The 25,649-nt window shown below is 37.4% G+C and overlaps 1 protein-coding gene across 1 annotated transcript in view; it reads left to right on the plus strand.

Annotated features, from left to right (window-relative positions):
• The window catches only part of DIAPH2 (diaphanous related formin 2), a 791,835-nt gene that overhangs the window by 307,293 nt on the left and 458,893 nt on the right, over positions 1-25,649 (plus strand). Inside the window, exons 16-19 of the mRNA XM_052663405.1 lie at positions 2,790-2,894; positions 4,708-4,716; positions 8,531-8,833; positions 10,460-10,574. Of these exons, the coding sequence (XP_052519365.1) occupies positions 2,790-2,894; positions 4,708-4,716; positions 8,531-8,833; positions 10,460-10,574 (532 nt within the window). The remainder of the gene's footprint in view (positions 1-2,789; positions 2,895-4,707; positions 4,717-8,530; positions 8,834-10,459; positions 10,575-25,649) is intronic.

Consider the following 25,649-nt stretch of genomic DNA (forward strand, 5'->3'; position numbering starts at 1 on the left):
TTGCCATTGCTTTCCTGCGGGTCTCACTTAACAATAGTTCCTTGGAGAACTGCAAGGTGTTTAGCTAATCTTATCTGTCATGTTCTTTAAGTCAGTGCTATTGGTAGCAACAAAATGATGTGGTATTTTCTTTCTCTCTATCTCTTTCTGCTTAGACTTATCTGTGAATTTTATAATTATCATTTATGAAATGCTGCTGCTACTTCATGTATGTAGGCTTGGTGGCATTTGAGGTTCCTCTTTGTGTAATGCCTTAGGTGAATGTCAGCATTATGAATATCTGAATTTAATTTAGATCTCAGATATCCCTTGTTTCCTGAAAACTTAGCTACAATTTTATAAGGTTCTACCAAAAGTTGCATTTTATGGTTCTAGACCCTACAAAGCATTAATACAGTATTTCTCTGCTCCTGATGGCAGGAAAAGGATTGAAGCCCAAGTCTAAAAGCTCTCCAGTTCTTAGCCTTATGACGGCAAGATAAAGTGCTTACATATTGCTGACTCTTCAAAGTTATGACTTACCTTGGAGATTAGATAATCGCTTTTGCTATTACTCTAGAAACTATAGACTATTAGTGAAATTACTTCAGGGCATCTGAGGAAATGACTTTGCTTTTTTAGTTACTAGAATGGATTTTAAAAGCAAGTTGTGATGATCTATCTGGTGAAAATTTCTGTAAGCATCTATTATTGGAAAAGGAGTCCTGAAATAATAAAGACATTTCAGTGTTTGATGCTTCATTCTCCTCACCAAAATTTGGAATGAAAACTTGTATGGTTTCCCAGTTCTTGTCTGCATGCCTTCTCTTGTTCAGGGTGATTTGAAGAGGCAGTACAAAATATTAAAAAAAGGCGGGGGGAACAGCTAGAATGAGAAGCAGTAGTTATAAGATCTGATTTCAGCATTTTCGCTGATTAGCTGTGACTTTAAGTAAGCCATTTACTATCCTTGGATCTTATTTGCTTCATCATTAAAAGGAGAAAATAAGGTTAGTGGACTCATAAGAAGTCTTCCACAGAGAAGGCAATGGCACCCCATTCCAGTACTCTTGCCTGGAAAATCCCATGGATGGAGGAGCCTGGTAGGCTGCAGTCCATGGGGTCGCTAAGAGTCGGACACGACTGAGTGACTTCACTTTCACTTTTCACTTTCATGCATTGGAGAAGGACATGGCAACCCACTCCAGTGTTCTTGCCTGAAGAATCCCAGGGACGGCGGAGCCTGGTGGGCTGCCGTCTATGGGGTCGCACAGAGTCGGACACGACTGAAGCGACTTAGCAACAGCAGCAGCAGCAGCAAGAAGTCTTCCAGCTCACATAACTCAGGCTTCTCCTATTCCTACTCAATGGGTTTACAGATAAAGATCATTTTAACTTATAAGCAGAAACATTGTGTGCCTCTCCTTAAGTGTACTAATAAACCATTTGTAGAGCAAAATTGTATGCAGTGTGCTTGTGTGGACAGCATGGTTGAGAAGCACACAGATAAGTCTGGCAAGGAGTCTGGTAGTATAGATTCAGATCAATCTTAACAGGGAGACTAATGCAGTTGGAAAGGCTCCATCTTCTCAGTGACCTAGGAAATAAGGTCATTTGCTGACACTGAAGGATCTGGGATAGGTTTGAAATGTAAAGAGATTAGAAATCATCTGGACCAACCTCTGTGGGACATTTTCCTGGGATTCAAATAGAGATGAATAAAAGAAGTAAGTAGTTAGGCAGGTTTGACCCAAATACTATTATCCAATTTGCTGTTTCTTCAGACTGGATCTGAATAGCATTTTATAATTTCCAAAGGTCAAATCTACTATGAGGAGGAATATTTATTAATAGTGGGCACACTTTTTTAATTGTTCCACAAACTCTAAAGAGAGTTCTCAGTAGTAAGATATATCATTTTTAAAAACATAAATAACATATTAGTAATGTATCGACTGCTAAATGACTTGAAGTGATGGTGACAATGCAATAAAAGGCAGGCGTTCTATAGCTGGATATGAGCGCTATTCACTTATAGTATGTAGGCTTATTAGGGTCAGAGATCTGACCTAGTTAAGGGCTGCGCAGCCTGCAGTAAGCGGATAGTCACCATCTGATGGTCCCTTTGGTTTACCACTCTGTAACTGAACCTCTCATTTGCCCTATTGTAACATTCTATGCAAGTGTTTTGGCTAACCGTCTGAATGACAATGCTGTTAGGGCGTATATCATTCTACTGTCAGATTTTGTGGGGAATCGCTTTTTGAATTTCTTTTACTACAATTAAGACTGTAATGCAAATAGCCTATATTGTATTAATATACATGCATGTGAGCATTCTAGAAGTGCTATCTCTTTTCAGGATTAAACATATTTTTAAGGAGTTGGACTGCTTGATGCCTAATTTTTAGGTTTCATTTTTGAATTAAATGCACTTAAAAGTATGGGATGGAACAAAAAAAACCACACAATTCTAAAACTTAACATTCAGTAACAAAACAACAAAAATGTCTGCTATATATGAAGAGAGCCTTCTTAGTCCAGCATTTAAAGTTTTGTTTTATATTTGTTTTTTCAGAAGTTAAGATGGGTTTATTTACGTTGTGTTGGGGACATATTTCTCCTCTACTAGCACCCTATCCCCACAGAGGTGCTTAATTGCCATAAAAATAATCAAGAGCTCTGATTTTCTGAGTGACCTAGGAAATTTAAGAAGCAAATGCCACTCCACTTATTTAATACATAATGTTATTGAAAGTTTTCTCAAAACTGCATTACTAAGTGTGCATTTATGGTGATGATCATTGCAGTTCGATGAAGAATTCACAGCTCGACAGGAAGCTCAAGCTGAGCTTCAAAAAAGAGAAGAAAAAATCAAAGAACTTGAAAAAGAAATCCAGCAACTTCGAACCCAGGTAATGAGACAAGATACAGATTTTGTGTCATGTCACAGTGAGTTCGATGGTAGAAAATTATCTTGTTCGATGGGAGGAAAAATGTAACCAGAAGCAGACTTTTTGGCAGTTTCCCATTTTAATTGAAATAACTACAGATTTTAGTTTCTAGGACAATAAATCATTTTAGTGTTTGGATAAAAATAAGGCATTTGTTGCATAAGTTGCCCTGAATATTTTTAACGGAATATATTACACAAGCAAGACTCTTTTTGAGATGAAATTTTCATAATGATTTGAAAAGTTGAATGCTTACTATTTTCTTTCAAAAGGAATGTGGAAATGTTCATTAATTTTAATTATGCCCAAAGCTTTTTGAGATCTCTTTAAATCTTGACTACCATAATTTCAAAATCTATAAACTTTATATTTCCCCCTATATTCCCTATGAGAAAAGCCCCCAAATACACTTAAAATCTTAACTATGGTGTCTAAATTATAGAGCTGATTAAGTAATTTCAGCACAACATAGTTTTTAAATGAATATTAAGAAATATAAAATTAGTTTTAAGCATAGTTGATGTTTGTTGATTGACCAGCTCTGTTTCTGTCAGTCTATTTAAAACTGACTTCAGAAGTCACCAGTGTACTCCACATTACCCATAGGTAGGTCCTGTTGCATGTTGAAATCCATCCCATTATTTGTGGTCCCATCCATGGGGTCTCAAAGAGTCAGACACGACTAATAGATTTCACTCCACTTCTCTTTCCTCAAACCGGCTTGGTCTCCATTCTTATTTATTTAAAATTTACCACCAGTTTTTTTGATTATGAAACCAGAGTTGTCTTGGCCTTTGATTTGCCTCCAGACAGATTAAGCTGGTCACGGTTTTATGTCAGTTCTTTCTCTTTTTTTTTCCTTTGCATCAAAACCCAGAACTCCTGAGGGCTGCTCTTCATTCTGTCCTTCCTGGAATATTACAGTATCTCCTAACTTTCTGCCCTGCCTATGGTCTTTAATCTTCTTAAAACACTTCCCTAATTATTGTCACTCCAGGCTTTCACATGTTCAATGGTTGCCTGTTGCATTCAGGATTAAAGAAAAAAATCTCCTTACTAGAAATTTGAAGCTCTTCTATCCTTGACTCCCTGTTATCTCCCCTTTGCAGCCTCATCTTTGTTCCGTTAACTCCATGATTTCTTGCAGCTAAGTCACCTCTTCTCCTCCCTTCATATTTAGAATTTACCCTCTCCACACATTTCCTTCTGCCAGCATTTCCCAGCATTAGTTACAGAAATGCTAATAGGTTTTTCAGGAGGAAAGCATTCCATAGTCCAGTAAATTTGGTACACTTGAAATGTTCTTCTTCGAGACTGAATTTTCTCATTAGCATATTTAAGGGTCTGAGATGGCTTACATTGAAGAAGTCTGTCTCTTTTTCCTACAGTTTCCCAAATTCTTTAGCCAAGGAACCCTTTATGTTAGAACACCTATTAACATCTCCTGCAAAATAGTGTTCATGGAACTTAGTTGAGAAATGCTGGCTTCAGTTATTCAGTCTCAGAAATGCCCTCCCTTGCTTCTTGTCAGTGAAACATTGCCATTTAAGAACAGCTCAGTGTGACAGCCTTTGAAAAGCGTCACCCAAAACTCTGTCTGGGAATTTCTTTGAACTTCACTTTTGGTATTCCCTATTGACTCAGATGGTAAAGAATCTGCCTGCAATGCAGGAGACTTGGGTTTGATCACTGCGTTGGTAAGATCCCCAGGAGAAGGGAATTGCTACCCATTACAGTATTCTTTTCTGGAGAATTCCTTGGACAAAGGAGTCAGGCACAAGTGGTCAACTAACACTTTCACTTTTAGAGTTTTGTAGAACACTCAAATCCGCATAAGCACCTTGAGGACAGTGTGTTTACTTTCTGTTATTATCAAAGTCCCGACTACACCTAGCACAGGGCCTTAGCATTTAGTCGTGTACTTGCTTATTTATTATCAGAAACTTTCTTGTGCACTTTACATTGTATCAAATAGTAAATGTTTATTTGTTTATCCAATGGTTAATTCTCTATTGTGGTCTCATTTAGTTGTTCTATTCCTAATTTATTGTTCATAGGAGGGAAGAAAAGGGCTCATATGATTTGATTTTTAAGGCTGGATGGTATTTTATAGAAGCATTGGAGATTTTCTTAATTAAATTTGTTAACTATACAGTTAACTTGAGTAAAAAAAAAAGCTATTTTAAAGTAATAGCATTTTTGTAATAACACAAGTTTCATATCATAATGATCTCATAGAGACAAAACTTGATGTTTACATAAAGGTATTACTTTCATTTTGCTGTCTATTAATACAAAAAATAGGATACACATTTATATTCAAATTATTCAACAAATTCATTTATACACAAAACTTGTAGGGTACAGTTCTAATTTACTGAACTTTTCAGAAAGATTATATTAACTTCTCCCAAAATTTCTTTGATATCTCAATCAACATTGGAAAGTCAGACTGTTCTATAGTTTTGCCACATAAAAAAAAAATTGAAAGAATTTTACATATTTTATTCCTATCCCTTTTCTTAATCTCAGGAGGGGATTGCATTCCAGGAGAGGATTGTCATTTAAGTATATGAACACTTTAGTTGTATGTCTGAATGTACACACAAAACCATATATATGAATAAAATATTTGGATGATGTGCATTAAATATTAGGAGAAACATTTTTGTCTACCTGTGATTGTTCATTTTTAATAATCTTGCAGCTGGGCCAGTCTTTTAAAATTGATTATTCAAAATAGGTTTCCAATTATTCATTATGTAAAGATATTTCTAAGTTTGGTTAGCACAGTTAAGTAGTCCATGGTGGAAATTCATATTAGGAACGATTAGAAGAACTTCTCCCCAAATAAGAATAATACTATACCAACAAATGTTAATAATTTTAAACTTTTCATTCAGTTAATATAATGTCATATCTCGATTGCAGAAGATCTGTATTTTTTGGAGGAGTTTCTTAGGAAAGTTTACAATTATCAAATTCACTGTTACATTCATTTTGAAAAGTGGACCATTGTGATCAGTAATGGTTTAAAGAAACAGGTCCAGATTAATTATCAAAAAAGTGGATAGTGTGCAATGGGATGATCTTCATCAGCTGTCATGCATCATTATTAGACAATGAGCTTGAAGTTTCTTTCTGGTGGGAAGAACAAGTTGTAATCTCCTCATACTGCAATCTGTTAATTCCCCTCAAGAAAACTAACACTCATTCATGAGGAGCTAGTCTGTTGTAGTGGAAAGAGGACTGCATTAGATATGAGAAAAACCACATGTAAATCTTAATCACATTTCAGGCCACGCTACCTTTGATTAGGCATTGAACCTGTTTGCAGTTACAGTTTGCTCATGTATAACAAGTGAGTTAATGGTTAGTGAGATAAAAATGTCCAGCCTACATTATAGGGTTATTATAAGGATGAAAAGAAATAATAGATGTAAAAACATGGATAAACCTGGATTTAATATGCAAATGGAAGTTCAGTTCAGTTACTCAGTCATGGTCAACTGTTTGTGACCCCATGGACTGCAGCACGCCAGGATTCCCTGTCCATGACCAACTCCCGGAGCTTACTCAAACTCATGTCCATCGAGTCTGTGATGCCATCCAACCATCTCATTCTCTGTCGTCCCTTTCTCCTCCTACCTAAAATCTTTCCCAGCATCAGGGTCTTTTCCAATGAGTAAGTTCTTCGCATGAAATGGCCAGAGTATTGGAGTTTTAGCTTCAGCCTCAGTCCTTCCAGTGAATATTCAGGACTGATTTCCTTTAGGATGGACTCATTGGATTTCCTTGCAGTCCAAGGGACTCTCAAGAGTCTTCTCAACACTACAGTTCAAAAACATCAATTCTTTGGTGCTCAGCTTTCTTTGTGGTCCAACTCTCACATCCCATAAATGACTACTGGAAAAACCATAGCTTTGACTAGATAGACTTTTGTTGGCAAGGTAATGTCTCTGCTTTTTAATATGCTGTCTAGGTTGGTCATAGCTTTTCTTCCAAGGAGCAAGCATCTTTTAATTTTATGGCTGCAGTCACCATCTGCAGTGATTTGGAGCCCCAAAAAATAGTCTCTCACTGTTTCCATCATTTCCTCATCTGTTTGATATGAAGTGATGGGACCAGATGCCCTAATCTTAGTTTTCTGAATGTTGAGTTTTAAGCCAACTTTTTCTCTCTGCTTTTCACTTTCATCAAGAGGCTCCTTAGTTTCTCTTCACTTTCAGCCATAAGGGTGGTGTCATCTGCATATCTGAGGTTATTGATATTTCTCATGGCAATCTTCATTCTAGCTTGTGCTTCATCCAGCCTGGCATTTCGCATAATGTACTCTGCATATAAGTTGAATAAGCACTGTGCCAATATACAGCCTTGATATACATATTCCTTTCCCAATTTGGAACCAGTCTGTTGTTCCATGTCCAGTTCTAACTGTTGCTTCTTGACCTGCATACAGATTTCTCAGGAGGCAGGTCAGGTGGTCTATAAGAATTCCCATCTATAAGAATTGTCCATAGTTTGTTGTAATTCACACAGTCCAAGGCTTTGGCATAGTCAATAAAGCAGAAGTAGGTGTTTTTCTGGAACTCTCTTCCTTTTTTGATGATCCATCAGATGTTGGCAATTTGATCTCTGGTTCCTCTTCCTTTTCTAAATCAATATATGGAAGTTACTTTCTGTTAATTCTTGTTATTAGACGACAGCTAAGTTACTAGTGCTATGAGACAGATACTTCACGTAAAGCTAATTGGGCCCAAAGGAATCAAATCTATTATTTTGTAGTAATCATCTTAGATTCATACCAGTGTAACTTCTCTGGTGCCTCAGTGGTAAAGAAACTGTCTGCCAATACAGGAGATGAGGGTTCAATCCCTGGATTGGGAAGATACCCCAGATAAGGAAATGGCAGCCCATTCCAGTATTCTTTCCTGGGAAATCCCATGGGAAGAGGAGCCTGGTAGGCTATAGTCCATGGAGTTGCAATGAATCAGACATGATTGAGTGACTAAACAATAGTGACAGTTCATAGCAGCTGGGCCAGCAGGCTCAGACCATACACAGTACTTCTTCTTTTCATAAATTTATAATAAAAGGTAAGTTTTAATTATTTTGAAGCAGTATTTCACAAAATCTTTGAGTATGCCACCTTTCCTAGCCTTAGTATATTAACAGAGTTAGTCATTCTCCAGGGTTTATAATGCTTATCAAAAATCTGTGCAAGTCTTTTTCATGTACTCTTAAGCCCTTGTGTGTTAGCTGCTCCGTCTTGTCTGACTCTAGGCGACTCTGGACTGTACGTAGCCCACCAGGCTCCTCTGTCCATTGAGATTGTCCAGGCAAGAATATTGGAGTGGGTTGCCGTTTCCTCCTCCAGGGGATCTTCTCAATCCAGGGATAGAACCCAGGTCACCTGCTTTGGCAGGCGTGTTCTTTGCCATCTGAGCCACCAGGGAAGCCCACTCTTAAGCCCTTAGATGTTGTCAAAATTAAATGAATCTTGAATAACCCAACCACAAATGTCTACAGATAGTTTTCTTTGTTACTCTGCTGTACTGTAAACATTTAAATAAACTTTGGTTTATTGTATATTTCAGGGACCTAGTTCATCAGGAATTCCAGGCCCTCCTCCACCACCTCCATTGCCAGGTGCTGGGCCATCCCCACCTCCACCTCCACCTCCACCACCTCTGCCCGGAGTAGGTCCCCCTCCTCCACCTCCTTTACCTGGGATGCCTGGAATACCACCACCACCGCCACTGTTTGGGGGCCCTCCTCCACCACCTCCCCTCGGAGGAGGTCCTCCACCTCCGGGAATACTCCTTGATCTGCCATATGGAATGAAGCAGAAAAAAGTATATACACCTGAGGTGTCCATGAAGAGGATCAATTGGTCAAAGGTAATGCTATGATTATAGTTTTTTGGCTTTGTCTAGCCCTAATAGCTCTTTAATGTGTGAATGATGGTATTGCTCTATGTTGTTGTGGTTGTTGTTTAGTTACTAAGTCACATCTGTCCCATAGACAGAGGAGCCTGGCAGGCTACAGTCCATGGGGGTTACAAAATTCTTCATGTAACATTTGAGAACATGACCATTGATTCTTTTGCTTTTGCTTGTGAGTTCACCATCTTATGTGCATCTTTCATAACTAGAGAATTGGAAACTCCACAGATAACTTGAAATTAATATAAAAGGCGGAAGGTAAATCAAAGTGAAAATGGTATACGAAACAAATTTTGATTCTTTTACCATTGTTAACTTTAATTGCTATAATATTCTTAAATATAACCTTTTTATTAATGAGCCCTTTTATCTTATTTTTGTTCTTAGAAATTTTGTTTTAGTTTTAAACTTTCAGATATTGTGGAATCGCTGATAGTATTCAGTGTAGAAATCAAAGTAATTGTTTTTTATATTATGTGTGAAAGATTTAGTGTATGCTATTTTACTTTATTATTATTAAATAACATGTCTTATGAAAAACTTATTATCAAGATTGACACAGAAAATACAGTTGCGTAGACCATCGTCTGTGGAAATGCCTATTCCAAGAAGATATCAGTGATATCTGACAGTATCTATATATTAAATTGGTTTGATCAGAATAATGGTTAAATCAGTTTTACAGTTAAGCATATATTTGTGCTTTGCTCAGAAGAGTAAGTGAGATCTAAATGTTTTTGCAGTGTAACTATTTTTTATTACACATGATCAACCAAACGATAGGATCCAGCAGTTGCTGGCCCAGCTATCTGTGTGTAGATGTCATGATATGCTTACTTAGCAGTTAAGCATGCAGTAATGGCAAGCAGTAATGGCGCTTACAGTCTCAGAAGACATGATATGTAGTGGAAGATGCACAGTTCTAATATTGGATTTCAGCTCAGTGGCTAAGAGCACAATCCTGCAAAGCTAAGCTGCCTGCGTTTAAATCTCATCTTCGCCATTTACCAGCTTGGGCAGCTCCTCAAACATCCCAGGGCTCAGTTTTCCTCATTTTCAACATGGAGATAATAACATTTCCTGCTTCAGAGGATTATTGTGAGAATTAGATGAGGTGAATTAATATGTGAAATCACTTAAAAGAGTGCTTGACACATAGGAGGTATGTAATTGTCGGCTGTTATGGTTATTGTCTGCAACCTAGTCAGTAAACATGGGAGAGTTATTCTTCTCAATCTCAGTTTCCTCATTTTTAAAAATCCAGGAGCAAGAAGAATGTATGTAAGTTGAGGGGAGGGATTTACTCAATTATTTTTTAAGATTCCTTCAAGTAGAAGAATTTTTAAAATGCAAGTTGCCACATGGCCTATTGCTGTTGTGTACTTTTTTGTACACCAATAGAAGTCGGTGACTTTCCTAATGAATGTTTACTTAGAAAGTGTTGTTTTGCTAGATCCTAAAATTGATTTAGTAGGTTGATGAATAAAGGTAATTCATTCAACTTTGGTGAAAGTGAATTCTTTGAAAAAAATAAATGCACAGTAATAATTTAGAAACCTCTCTTTGTTATTTTTGTTTCAGATTGAACCCAAAGAATTGTCTGAGAATTGTTTCTGGTTGAAAGTTAAAGAGGAGAAGTTTGAAAATCCAGATCTGTTTGCAAAATTGGCACTGAATTTTGCTACCCAGATGAAAGGTATGTTTTATTTTTCATATAAAGTTCTTGTTCTGATATGTTGCATTTGGTGCTTTGCTAAAAACTTCCGGTAATGTGTAGGTGTATAGTTTGGGGGTAGAGTCAAATATATTAGATTGATCTATTAACTGTATTTTACCCAGTGACTAAAAAATGATAGGTTTTTTTCCTTTAAATTTTATTTTGCATAAGTATTATTATTCAACCGGAAATATGGGTTTTATTTTTATGATTTAAAATAAGATGTTTTAATTTTTTTTATTGTTTACACTCCTCCATTATAAAGTTATCATCTTTACTGAGAAGCAAAGGTGATGAATTTGTTGATAAACTGTGTAAGGGAAAATAATGTAACCGAATAGTAAGGATTCAGAAGTTTTCATGAAATTGGAGTAAGATTGGTTTCATAGTGCTTATACAGTCTTACATTTGTAATAATCCATTTGATTTCTGAGGAAATTTTATACTTTCTTCCATATGCAGCTTTTTCTGGAATGATATCAAAATCTGGTAACTAATAAATATATTTTACTGATTGATAATTGAGCACCTTTTTTTTGATTAGATCCTTAACCTCTATGAATGTCACACCTAATTTTGGTACTATGTAGGTAACTTCTCAATCTCAGAATGAATCATTGTGATTTGTGAACTTTTGCAGTTTTAACATTGCTATGTTACTAATTATCGCAGAACTGATAGCTTACTTAAGCGTAGGAGTTTTTTTCAGCCTGAGCGAGTGTTTTCAACTAAGAAATTGATATATTCCACACGCCCATGCCCTTGGAACTAGCACCTTTACCATTCATTTATCTGATTTGTCACAACATGCCCTAGAATGTGAGAATGTGAATTTTGGAAGATTCAGAGAGCGAGGGGGGAGGTGAAAATTATTGCTGCTCATCCCTTCTAGCTTAGCTTGTGCAATGGAGGCGCTTGTGCTGTATCTGTTGTTCTTCGTAGACTGTAGCTCACAGATACCCAGAAATCTGGGGCAAACTAAAGTATTCTGAAGAATTCTGACATTTGAAAAATTCCTGCTAAACCTTTTTTCCCCCTCATTTGCTCTTGTAAACTTCACATGTGTGTAATAATGTCAGTTTTAACATCCAAAGTAATAATAATAGAATAGTAGTAAGAATCATAAGAATAGTGTTGATGTGGACTTCCCCGGTGGTCCAGTTCCTAAGACTCCCCACTTCCACTGCAGGGGCAGGGGCGGTCCATCCCCTGTCAGGAACTAAGATCCCACCTGCTGCCGCAGTATAGCCTCTCCCCCCTCCCCTCGCAAAAAAAAAGAAAAAAAAGAAAAGAAATAGTGTTAATGAGATCTCCGATAAGAAGGATCTTCAAGGCATATTAACTGGGGGGAAAAAGGTGCAAAAAATGTTTTAAAAGAGGGGGAAAATGTTTGTATTGTCTTGGACACGCAATAAAATAACCAAAAAACCTAGAAAAAAAAAAAAAAAGATTCTTCAAGGACTCCAGAGGTTACTATTTATTATAATGTGTTTTTTTTTCAGTTGAAAAACTAAAACATACTTATATCAAGGTATTAGTAATAATAATAAAAATATGCATGGTAAACATATCCCTTCAATCCCAGACTACAGTTTCTCCCCCAGAGAAAACCACTCTTACTGATTTCTCACATTGCCTCCTAGAAATAGTCTATGCCTATAGAAGCATATGTGTTTTTATCACTTTTTGTTTTTCACTTCTTTCTGTTTTCACTGTATATATTTGAATATTTTTCCATAGTAGTTTATGTTTATCTACTGTGTTCTTTTGCACAATATGTAGAATGCTGTCATATAGTCCCCATCTGAATTTATGTAACCGATTGCCTATTAATGGATATTGAGATTAGTTCCAGTCTTTTGCCATTTCAAGCAATTCTGCAGTGAACATGTATCTACATATATATCTTAGTGCACATAGCACTTATTTGTAGGATACATTTTAGAAGTGAAATTCTTAGATGAAATGAAATTTTGATAAATATTACCAAATTTCCTTCCAAAGAGTTTGTATTCATTTGTAGTGTTACATCTAAAATATATATGAGTGCCTGTTTCCCTACAACCTTTGCCCATCTCAGAGGTAAATGGCAAATCATCCATGTTACAATTTTTGCCCCTTAAATCAAAAGTGTAGCAGCTTTTCTTCTCTTAAAAGGCAATTTTAACCTCTTTTTCTGTGAACGTCTTCCTCTACTTCTTTGCACATTTTGTATTGAGCATTTATTCTTTTACTTATTGATGTATTCATATTGAGTCCCATAAGAATATGTTTCATAAAATTTTAGAGTCCATCTGGACCTTAGAAATGATTAAGCCGAACTCTGTTTTACAAATGAACAAAGTGAAGTTTGATACATGCAGGTTAATATAAAATCTATTAGAGAGTTTCTCAAGGTATTGTGGTATAGTGGGGAAAGCCCAGGGGAAATGGAGTCACATACTTGTATTTCAGCTGTGATACTGGTAACCTCTGTGACTGAATTTTCTCATCTGTAAAATAAGAAAGGCTGATGTTTAACTAGTAGTATGACAATTAAATAATGTTATGTATTTAAAGGACCCAGCATGGTACTTAATATAGCAGGCACTCGATAAATATCAATTCCCCTTTCCTTTTGATTTAACATGATGCTGTGTGTGTGTGTGTGTGTGTGTGTGTGTGTGTGTGTGTATGTGTATGTATGTCTTGTTTTAGATATTGACACTTAATACAACTGTTAATTCAGCATGACAATTTCCTGCTCATAAAGCCAGTCAGCTAGAGTGGAAGCCATTCTTATTCTGGCTGCTAAATCATAATCAAACCAAATTAAAATCAAACAAAGTTATGTAAAGGCTCTCATGTACTCACTGCTGAGAATTCTGCATTTCCATTCGTCTTAACTCTGATTCTCTGAATTTTCTATGTGCTATTACTACTACTTCTATTTTCCTAATTTTGGATCCCTGTCACTAAGTTGTGTCTGACTCTTTGTGACCCCATGGAATGTAGCACACCAGGCTCGTCTGTCCATAGTATTCTCCAGGCAGGAATACTGGAGTGGCTTGCCATTTCCTTCTTCAGGGCATCTTCCCAACCCAGGGATCAGGCCTGTGTCTCCTGTGTCTCCTGCATTGCAGGCGGATTCTTTACCCACTGAACCATCAGGGAAGACCTAATTTTGAGTATTTGAGTCCAGATCTGATCAGGAGCACCTTTGGGTACCATTACTTTTACTAAGATTTATTTCTGAAGGGACATTTAAAGGAACAATTACGCATCATAGCATATTTCATAACACGCGCATGTGCCCAATAGCGTGTCGTGTCTTACTCCTTGTGACCCATGGAATGTAGCCCATCAGGCTCCTCTGTCCATGGGATTCTCCAGGCAAGAACACTGGAGTGGGCCATGCCCTCCTGCGGAGGATCTCCCCGACCCAGGGATCGAACCTGCGACTTTGTCTTCTGTATTGCAGGCAGATTCTTTACCTGCTGAGCCACCTGGGAAGCCCATATTTCATAACATAGTCAAAACAAACTTGAATGATACATGCTTCCATTTATTTTAATAACTATTGTTTGATCTTAATTGTAACAGTGGAAATTCCTTGTCAATTGCAGCGCCTTGCTTCATACTTGGTCGATAGATGGCAGGATCAGTAAGAAATCAGCTGGAGGCTGTGGCTCCAGGGAATTGAAACCACAGTGCCTTGGCTTTCCTAGCTCCAGGGCACCACTTTTCCCCCTATTCTGCTGCTGTGTGCTACTCTCCCAGCTGTATCCTGGAAGGAGCAACATATTCATTTCTAAGACCTAATTCCAAAACTCTTAGACCCAGTGTTCCAAAACCTCTGAGAAATTCCTCTACCTCTAAGAGGTTTGGAAAGCTCACATTTCTGTTCTCCCTAAATGCACTGTAAAGCATTACTAGTTTGTGTTTTTAAAAGTTGTTTCACTTGAGTTTAAATTTGCTTTAGATTGCTAAATAGAAAGAAGTTTTAAAATTGGCTAGTTCTAATATCTGTTGTAAATAAATATGTAAATATTTAATATGGGAACGTACCATCATATTTTCTATTTTAATCACTTCTTCTTAGAGTTGTAGAGAAAATTATTTTAAATTTCTGATGATAATTCAAAGTATCTCTGTCACAGGAGAAGATGGATCTCTCGTTTCATTTAATTTATATTTGTTGGGTATCCACTCTGTATAGCACAGGCTTCCCAGGAGGCATTAGTGGTAAAGAGCCCGCCTGCCAATGCAGGTTAGACGTAAGAGACGCGGGTTCAAGCCCTGGGTCTTGAAGATCCCCTGGAGGAGGGCACGGAAACCCACTCCAGTATTCTTGCCTGGGAAATCCCATGGACAGGGCAGCCTGGCAGGCTGCAGTCCATAGGATCACACAGAGTTGGACATGACTGAAGTGACTTAGCATGCATGCACATACTCTGTGTGTAAGGTCCTATAATAAATAGGAGGGAGATAAATGAATAAGGTCTTATCTGGATATCAAGGAACATATTTAGTAAAGAATAGAGGAAGAGGTATACTCCATTTAATCAATTTTTATTAAATATTAGACTAGCTATTTTTTAAAAGCCATGGGAGCACAAAATGGAAATAGTAAATTTGAGCAGAGCATATGGAGATCCCAGAGGAAATGGGGTTTTGATCTTTAAGCCTTGCTGCTAAGTCGCTTCAGTCGTGTCCGACTCTGTGCGACCCCATAGATGGCAGCCCACCAGGCTTCCCCGTCTCTGGGATTCTCCAGGCAAGAACACTGGAGTGGGTTGCCATTTCCTTCTCCAATGCATGAAAGTGAAAAGGGAAAGTGAAGTCGCTCAGTCGGGTCCGACTCTTAGTGACCGCATGGACTACAGCCTACCAGGCTCCTCAGTCCATGGGATTTTCCAGGCAAGAGTACTGGAGTGGGGTGCCATTGCCTTCTCCATTTTTAAGCCTCAGGGGCCCAATAATTTGATGATTAACCGTTGAACAGGCCTTTGGCAGACATATAGGTGATGGAAATTCACAGATAGATGATGGACCATTGATTGTGAATCAGTGCCAGTAGGCCAGAAAATGTGTGATAATATCCTGATGAATATGAATTCTTAATCTCTATAGTTTCTTCCAGTTCCCAATCCTGTGTCCTCATGCTTACAGTATTTAGTCTCTTCTTACAAGCCTAATAGTGCTGTATGACAAATTAGATCTCAAAATGCTGTCTGTATTAATAAAGAAAAATGCATATAATACAGGTAGTTAGCAAAGACCCTGGACTTCTCTAGTGGGTCAGATGGTAAAGAATCTGCCTGCAATGCCGGAGACCTGGGTTTGATCCATGGGTGTCAAAGATCCTCCGGAGAAGGAATTGGCAACCCACTCAAGTATTCTTGCCTGGAGAATTCTATGGACAGAGGAACCTGGCGGGTTACAGTACATAGGCTCGCCAAGAGTCAGACACAACTCAGCAACTAACACAATAACATACAGTACTTTTGACTATATGTCATAGATGAAGCTGTTGGAATTTGGATATGTTTTCTAGTTATATTTATTCTTCATATTGATGATATTTGGGGATATATAAACATTAAGGTTATGATAATAGTGTCATTTTTCTTTAAAAACTGTAGTAATTATAGGTAATAATGATATTATATTAGTTAAAGTAATTATTTTTAATATTAACCAAGCTTGAAATAATAATAAAATATGTAGGTTATAACTGCTAATTCTAATTAGAATTTCTAGGGTTCTCTTGAGGCTTCAGGAAGAACAAAGATAGTCTGTGCGTGTAAGTTGTAAGGAATTTCTTTGGTTTTAATGTTGCTTGGAGGAAATGCAAGAAACAAACATAAAGGTTAATAAAATTTGTTTTTTTCAATAATATATTTCCATAGTTCAATTTAGTTTTAATAATAATAGAAAATTAGAGGTTATAAATATTTCAAATGCATATAAAGATCATTTTCAATGCTTGAGGTATTAGTCTAGCTTCAAAATTATTGTGGAACTGAGTCTGAAGATGTATTTATGTAAAAGCAGTTTTCCTCTAGGATCATATTTTAAATTGTATTTCTTAGTCTTAGAATCAGCTGGCTGCTTTTGAACATAACCACTCTTGTTTGATTGCTTAACAAAGTCTTATATGTTTAGTGAAAAAAACACCAAAAACTGTATTAATATCTAATTCATCTGTCTTTTAATGTAGATATTCTTGGAAATCAGTTGAAAATAAAGAGACGTCAGACTCAGTGCACAACTCTGATAAATGGTGCTGAAGTGTCCTGAGAGACCTGGTGTCCTAACAAATAATTTGTCATCTTAATAACATGATATGCATGCTCCTTACTGTGAACCTTAATATGAAAAGGAACAAACTGAGAAGGCTTTAATTCTTTCAGGCAGCCAGCTACAAACCATACATTTGTTGTTGTTTTGTCAGTAATACTGTCTGACTCTTGTAACCACCATGGACTGTAGCCCACTCGGCTCCTCTGTCCATGGGATTCTCAAGGCAAGAATACTGGAGTGGATTGCCATTTTGTTCTACAGGGGATCTTCCAAACCTGGGAATTGAACCTAGTTCTCTTGCACTGAAGGCATATTCTGTACCAACTGAGGTATGAAAGTTAAGTTCAGTCACTCAGTTGTGTCCGACTCTTTGTGACCCCATGAACAACACCATGCCAGGACTCCCTGTCTATCACCAACTCCCACAGTTCACCCAAAATCATGTCCATTGAGTTGGTGATGCCATCCAACCATGTAATCCTCTGTCATCCTCTTCTCCACCCTCAATATTTCCCAACATCAGGGTCTTTCCAAATGAGTCAGTTCTTTGCATCAAGTGGCCAAAGTATTGGAGTTTCAGCTTCAACATCAGTCTTTCCAGTGAACACCCAGGACTGATCTCCTTCAGAATGGACTTGTTGGATCTCCTTGCAGTCCAAGGGTCTCTCAAGAGTCTTCTCCAACACCACAGTTCAAAAGCATCAATTCTTCAATGCTCAGCTTTCTTTATAGTCCAACACTCACATCCATAAATGACCACTGGAAAAACCATAGCCTTGATTAGATGGACCTTTGTGGAAAAGTAATGTCTGTGCTTTTTAATATGCTGTCTGGTTGGTCATAACTTTCCTTCCAAGGAGCAAGCATCTTTTAATTTCATGGCTGCAATCACCATCTGCAGTGATTTTGGAGCCCCCCAAAAATAAAGTCTGACACTGTTTCCACTGTTTCCCCATGTATTTGCCATGAAGTGATGAGACCAGATGCCATGATCTTATTTTTCTGAATGTTGAGCTTTAAGCCAACTTTTTCACTCTCCACTTTCATTTTCATCAAGAGACTCTTCAGTTCTTCACTTTCAGCCATAAGGGTGGTGTCATCTGCATATCTGAGGTTATTGATATTTCTCCCAGCAATCTTGATTCCACCTTGTGCTTCATCCAGCCCAGCATTTCTCATGATATACTCTGCATATAAGTTAAATAAGTAGGGTGACAATACACAGCATTGACGTACTCCTTTTTCTATTTGGAAACAGTCTGTTGTTCCATGTCCAGTTCTAACTTGCTTCCTGACCTGCATACAGGTTTCTCAAGAGGCAGGTCAGGTGGTCTGGTATTCCCATCTCTTTCAGAATTTTCCAGTTTATTGTGATCCAAACAGTCAAAGACTTCGGCATAGTCAATGAAGCAGAAGTAGATTTTTTTTTTCTGGAACTCTCTTGCTTTTTCCATGATCCAGCGGATGTTGGCAGTTTGATCTCTTGTTCCTCTGCCTTTTCTAAAGCCAGTTTGAACATCTGGAAGTTCACAGTTCATGTATTGCTGAAGCCTGGCTTGGAGAATTTTGAGCATTACTTTACTAGCGTGTGAGATGAGTACAATTGTGTGGTAGTTTGAGCATTCTTTGGCATTGCCTTTCTTTGGGATTGGAATGAAAACTGACCTTTTCCAGTCCTGTGGCCACTGCTGAGTTTTCCAAATTTGCTGGCATATGGAGTGCAGCACTTTCACAGCATCATCTTTCAGGATTTGAAACAGCTCAACTGGAATTCCGTCACCTCCACTAGCTTTGTTCATAGTAATGTTTCCTAAGGCCCACTTGTCTTCCCATTCCAGGATGTCTGGCTCTAACTGAGTGATCACACCATCATCTCTTTTTTGTGCAGTTCTTCTGTGTATTCTTGCCACCTCTTCTTAGTATCTTCTGCTTCTATTAGGTCCATACCATTTCTGTCCTTTATTGAGCCCATATGAGGGAAGCTAATAGTGGCTTGCTATTTCTTCCCCTAGGGGATTTTCCTCACCCAGGGATTTTTTGCATTTTAAGCTGATTCTTTACTACTAAGCCACCTGGGAAGCCTCAGAAAGTGTGCATGCTTTTGTATAATTTCATCATTTATATATATATAAATAATGTATAATTTGTATACATATAAATATATATATATACAAAATAATGTATATATAAATAATGTATAATTTCATCATATATATAAATATATATGTTCTTTAAATTTATATATGTATACTGATTATCACCTTATCAAGGTTTTTTTATTATGAACTTTTAAAGTGTTTTAATTTATGATGATGCAAGATTTTATTTTCTATTGATGTGTTCTCGCATTGAACAGTCATCTTCTTTATGTGAAATAGAAATAAGGAATTTGTGAGGCAGAGATACATGCCATTACTTAATGATAATAGTCACTATTAACTATAACTCAGATGACCATTATAGCTACTACTGTGGGCAAGAATCCCTTAGTAGAAATGGAGTAGCCATTATACTCAACAAAAGATTCTGAAATGCAGTACTTGGATGCAGTCCCCAAAACGACAGAATGATCTCTGTTCGTTTCCAAGGCAAACTATTCAACGTCACAGCAATCCAGGTCTATGCCCTGACCAGTAATGCTGAAGAAGCTGAAGTTGAATGGTTCTATGAAGTTAGTTCTATAACTAACATCCAAAAAAGATGTCCTTTTCATTATAGGGAACTCGAACACAAAAGTAGGGAGTCAAGAAATACCTGGAGTAACAGGCAAATTTGGCCTTGGAGTATAGAATGAAGCAGGGCAAAGGTTAATAGAATTTTCCCAAAAGAACTCACTGGTCATAGCAAACACCCTCTTCCAATAACACAACAGAAGACTCCACACATAGACATCACCAGATCATCAGTACCAAAGTCAGATTGATTAATTCTTTGCAGTCAAAGATGGAGAAGCTCTATACATTCAGCAAAAACAAGACTGGGAGCTGACTGTGGCTCAGATCATGAGCTCCTTATTGCTAAATTTAGGCTTAAAGTGAAGAAAATAGGGAAAACCACTAGACTATTCAGGTATGACTTAAAACAAATTGCTTATGATTATACAGTGGAAGTGACAAATAGATTCAAGGGATTAGATCTGATAGACAAAATGCCTGAAAAACTAAGGACTGTTCGGAACATTGTATAGGAGGCAGGGATCAAGACCATCTCCAAGAAAAAGAAATGCAAAAAGGAAAAATGGTTGCTCGAGGAAGTCTTACAAATAGCTGTGAATAGAGAAGTGAAAGGCAAAGGAGAGAAGGAAAGATTTACCCATCTGAATTCAGAGTTCTAAAGAATAGCAAGGAGAGATATGAAAGCCCTTCTCAGCGATCAATGCAAAGAAATAGAGGAAAACAATAGAGTGGGAAAGACTAGAGATCTCTTCAAGAAAATTAGAGATAGCAAGGGAACATTTCATGCAAAGATGGGCTCGATAAAGGACAGAAATGGTATGGACCTAACAGAAGCAGAAGATATTAAGAGGAGGTGGCAAGAATACACAGAAGAACTGTACAAAAGACTGCTTCACGACCCAGATAATTGCGATGGTGTGATCACTCACCTAGAGCCAGACATCCTGGAATGTGAAGTCAAGTGGGCCTTACGAAGCATCACTCTGAACAAAGCTAGTGGAGGTGATGGAATTGCAGTTGAGCTATTTCAAATCCTAAGAGATGATGATATGAAAGTGCTGCACTCAATATGCCAACAAATTTGGAAAACTCAGCAGTGGCCACAGGACTGGAAAATCCCAAAGAAAGGCAATGCCAAAGAATGCTCAAACTACCGCACAGTTGCACTCATTTCACATTCTAGTCAAGTATTGCTCAAAATTCTCCATTCCAGGCTTCAACAGTACATGAATTGTGAACTTCCAGATGTTCAAGCTGGATTTAGAAAAGGCAGAGGAACCAGAGATCAAATTGTCAACGTCTGTTGGATCATTGAAAAAGCAGGAGAGTTCCATAAAAATATCTACTTCTGCTTTATTGACTATGCCAAAGCCTTTGACTTTGTGAGCCACAACAAACTCTGGAAAATTCTTAAAGAGATGGGCATACTAGACCACCTCACCCGCCTCTTGAGAAATCTGTATGCAGGCCAGGAATCAACAGTTAGAACTGGACATGGAACGGCACAATGGTTACAAATTGGGAAAGGGGTACGTCAAGGCTGTAATATTGTCACCCTGGTTATGTAACTTACATGCAGAGTACATCATGAGAAACGCTGGGCTGGAGGAAGCACAAGTTGGAATCAAGGTTGCCGGGAGAAATATCAATAACCTCAGATATGCAGATGACACCACCCTTATGGCAGAAAGAGAAGAGGAACTAAAGAGCCTCTTGATGAAAGTGAAAGTGAAGAGTTAAAAAGTTGGCTTAAAGCTCAATATTCAGAAAACTAAGATCAAGGCATCTGGTCCCATTACTTCATGGCAAATAGATGGGGAAACAGTGGAATCAGTGGTAGACTTATTTTCATGGGCTCCAAAATCACTGCAGATGGTGACTGCAGCCGTGAAATTAAAAGACGCTTGCTCCTTGGAAGATAAGTTTTGACCAACCTAGACAGCATATTAAAAAGCAGAGACATTACTTTGGCAGCCAAGATCCATCCAGTCAAACAATGGTTTTTCCAGTAGTCATTTATTGTTGTAAGAGTTGGACTATAAAGAAAGCTGAGCACTGAAGAATTGATGCTTTTTAAGTGTGGTGTTGGAGAAGACTCTGGAGAGTCCCTTGGACTGCAAGGAGATCCAACCAGTCCATCCTAAAGGAAATCAGTCCTGGGTGTTCATTGGAAAGACTGATGTTGAAGCTGAAATTCCAATACTTTGGGCAGCTGATGCAAAGAACTGACTCATTTGAAAATACCCCAATGCTGGGAAAGATTGAAGGCAGGAGGAGAAGGGCACGACAGAGGATGACGTGGTTGGATGGCATCACTGACTCAATGGACATTAGTTTGAGGAAACTCCAGGAGTTGGTGATGGGCAGGGAGGCCTGGCGTCCTGCAGTCCATGGGGTTGCAAAGAGTTGGACACCGCTGAGTAACTGAACTGAACTGAAGAGTCACTATTTGGAAAGAGACATTGAGACAGTGTATCTAAACTTTCTGAATGAGTAGCTTCCAAAATACCTTTTTCCTGACTGTACTTCTTACTCCCTGTAACATCGCTACAACTAAAAATTACAATAGCAATCAAAACAGTAATATTATCACATTTCTTATGCTTTACTGTATCCCAAGAGTTGTGATAAACGTTTTATAATTCATATCTCATTAGTCTGTAAATATCTGTATTATAGCTTTATAGGTGAGGAAACTGATCCTTAGGGAGATTAAGAATTATGTCTTGGTTACACAGCTAGTAAGTACATAGCTGTGGATGGAACGCAGTTTCATTCTTAGTCACTTCTCCATGTTGTAACAATGGCTTTTATGCCCGTAGTATCATAATTTGTGAGTTTTGTTGCATAGTTAACCGATTTCTTTTTAATACAATTATATATATATATATATATATATTGCATGTATTACAAGATTATATATATGAAATGTATAATTGAATACAGTACTTTAGAGCTTGAACCAAAGCTAGGAAGGTCTATGTTTGGAAGGGAATGAGGTGGTTTTTTCTGTGTCTGCGATTTGTAAGATATTTTCTGGATGGAATCTATCAATTGTAAAGCATTGCTGTAACTTGGAGTCTGCTCTTCTAATAATGAAGGAATGTTGTCTTCGAGTCATTAGACATTTTGTAAGGGTATATTAATATACATGGGATCCATAAAGAAATGAAATCAATATTCATGGTGCTCCTTTGAGTTTAGCTTTATAGCATTGTACATAGCTTGTATTATTTTAATATGATACTTTTTAGCTATGCGTTAATAAGACTGTCTCTCCTCATTTCAGTAATTTTTGCTTATAAGCACTGTATGGATTAGGCACAGTAACAGTTGTTCAGTTGATAACATCTACAATTCACACAGATACTCGTTCACATTTTGAACTATTGTTTTAGCAAAATTAGTTTTATTTTGGTAAATAGAAATTATTTACATAGAAATCCAGTGGAATTTCTTCACACAGCTATATAAAACTATTAAGAGGTGTGTTTTAATCCAACTATATATTGATGACAGTTATACCAGTTCAAGGCTGTATATTTACATGATATAAGAAGTAAGGGAAGAGATTTCTCTAGTTTATACGAAATACATTTAATTTAGGGATATGCAAATCTGGTAGCTTTTCTGAGGCAATATATATAAGTAGTCTCTTTGGCCTATTAGTCCTTATTGGTGAGAGTATATTAAATTATTTTTAATATGTTATTCAGTAATATCTGAGTGTTGCCTTGCTTTCACTAATTTTAAAGTGTATTTTTGGTATCATTATTATTATAATTTTAATTCATATTATTTTCTGGCTTCTTATTTGCTTTTTTTCCAGTTTTATTGTAGTGTATTTGATATATAATGTTGTGTAAGTGTCGGATATACAAGGTAATGATTTGATATATGCGTATGTTATATATCTATTGGAAAATATATTAACATTTTTTTCCTTGTGATGGAGCTTATTTACTCTGAATAACTCAAATATTACAATACAGTATAGATCACTACAGTCATCATGGTGTACATTACATCACCAAAACTTTATTTTACCTTTTGTCCTTTGGAAATTTGTACCTTTTGTCTATCTTCATCCAGTTCCCCCACCCCCTGTCCCTTGCTTCTGTCAGCCACAGTTCCCATCTCTGTTTCTGTGGGCATATCATGTTTAATGTCTTGCAGATGTGTTGATTGAGTGAGCTAAATTAAGTGCCCTCCAATTGCTGTATGGGAGGTGACTCAAAAAATTAAAAGTGTAACTTAAAAATATCACTTGCATTTTAACACCAGTTTCTAGAAATACAGTTACACTTGAAAACAGGTTCACACTTTGTGCATGTTGAAAGAATTTTAATTTATTTTATTGTGTGGATAATATTAGTTGCTTATAGTTTCATAACAAATTATCCCCTAATTTAACAGCTTAAATGAATACATATTTATTTTCTCACAGTTTCTCGAATCATGGCAGAGGTTAGCTGAGTCCTTTGCCTTAAAATCTGTCACATGGCTGCCTATGAGGTGACCACGTGGTTGTGGTCTTATCTGGAGACTTGAGTGGGGCATGCTTTCAGTTCACCTGTATGATTTTTGGCAGCATTCCTTTGCTCTAAGGCTGTTGAGCTAAGGTCCTCCATTTGTCTTACTGGCTATTGTATAGGTGCTGCCCTCAGTTCCTTGCTTCATGCGCCCCTCAGTAATGTAGCTCACGGAAGACAGTTTGCTTCATCAAATTGTGCACACCCATAAGAAGTGGAAGTCACAGTCTTTTATAACCTGATTTCATCATTGGAAGCAATTAGCTAGGTCCAGCCCTGAAACACACAGTGAGGAAATTTACTGAAGGCCATGAATATCAGGAGGCAGGGAGCATTTGGGAGCCATTTTAGAAGCTGCCTACTGTACAGATTATTCATGATTAGATTTCTCAGTAATTACATGGGCTATGATATCTCTCTCCTTGATGAGTTCAGAAGAATCCTCAGTGGTCTCTCTGCCATCAGTCCTCTTGCCTTGTCATCAGTTTTTACAACCTACTCAGAAGTGTCTTTCTAAAATATAAATTATCATGGCACTCCTATGCTTGGAATGTTTCACTGACTCCCCGTTGTCTTCTAGGGAATATCTAAACTCATCCTTTTCAAGGTCATTTGACGCTTCACTCCCTCTAAAATATCCTTAGACTGAACTCTTTTGTTTTGCAAACAGAGATACAAGGCTTTGCATCTTCAGTCCAAACTTTTACCAGTTTTTCATTTAGATGACACTTTTTTCAGAATGCATTAGAATTCTCTTCATTCTTTTGACTCCCATCAGACACTGAACTTTTTGCAGTGAGGAAGACATATTTCCATTTTGCTTACTGTTGATTCTCAGCATGTAATACAGCTTCTAGGAAGTATGTGTGTTCGATGAACAGGCAAGTGAATTACAGTCGTGTGTACTGGTGGGTCAGTGCTAGCAAATCCAGCTGCCACTGCAGGAGATGCAGGAGTCATGGGTTTGATCCCTGGGTTGGGAAGATCCCCTGGAGTAGGGCATGGCAACCCACTCTAGTATTCATGCCTGGAGAATCTCCTGGACAGAGAAGAATGGTGGGCTACAGCCCACGGGGTTGCAGCAAGTCAGACATGACTGAGTGTTGAAGAGAATATATGTATTTAGTTTCATAGTACCAAGCAAATAAAGTATGGGTGCTAACCTAAAATTTAGGCACACACTAAGAAGTGCATGTGTATTTAACGATTGATTCTGGGAGAGATATATATATATAAATAAATAATAGAGTCTGCTTTCTGAAAATTCTTCCAATTAAATATTAGAGAACTACATAATTGAGTCTGGCTGTGGTAGTTTGTTAATTTGTCATTTAAGTTCCTATGATTTAGTATTTCACTTCATTTAGGGGTATATGTGTGTGTGTGTAACCACAGATTTTTGTTAAATTTTTTAAATGTGTAAGTCTGATTTTTCCAATAGTGCCCTATGGTTGATTTAATCAATAGTTTTTTAAATTTATAGCTGGCCCACTTGAGTAAACAGAGGTGGATGCCTATTTCCTGATTTGTTGTTTGACCCTTTGGAAACTAGTTAATTTCTT

This window comes from Budorcas taxicolor, chromosome X (assembly GCF_023091745.1).
Source record: "Budorcas taxicolor isolate Tak-1 chromosome X, Takin1.1, whole genome shotgun sequence".
Taxonomy (NCBI): Eukaryota; Metazoa; Chordata; class Mammalia; order Artiodactyla; family Bovidae; genus Budorcas; species Budorcas taxicolor.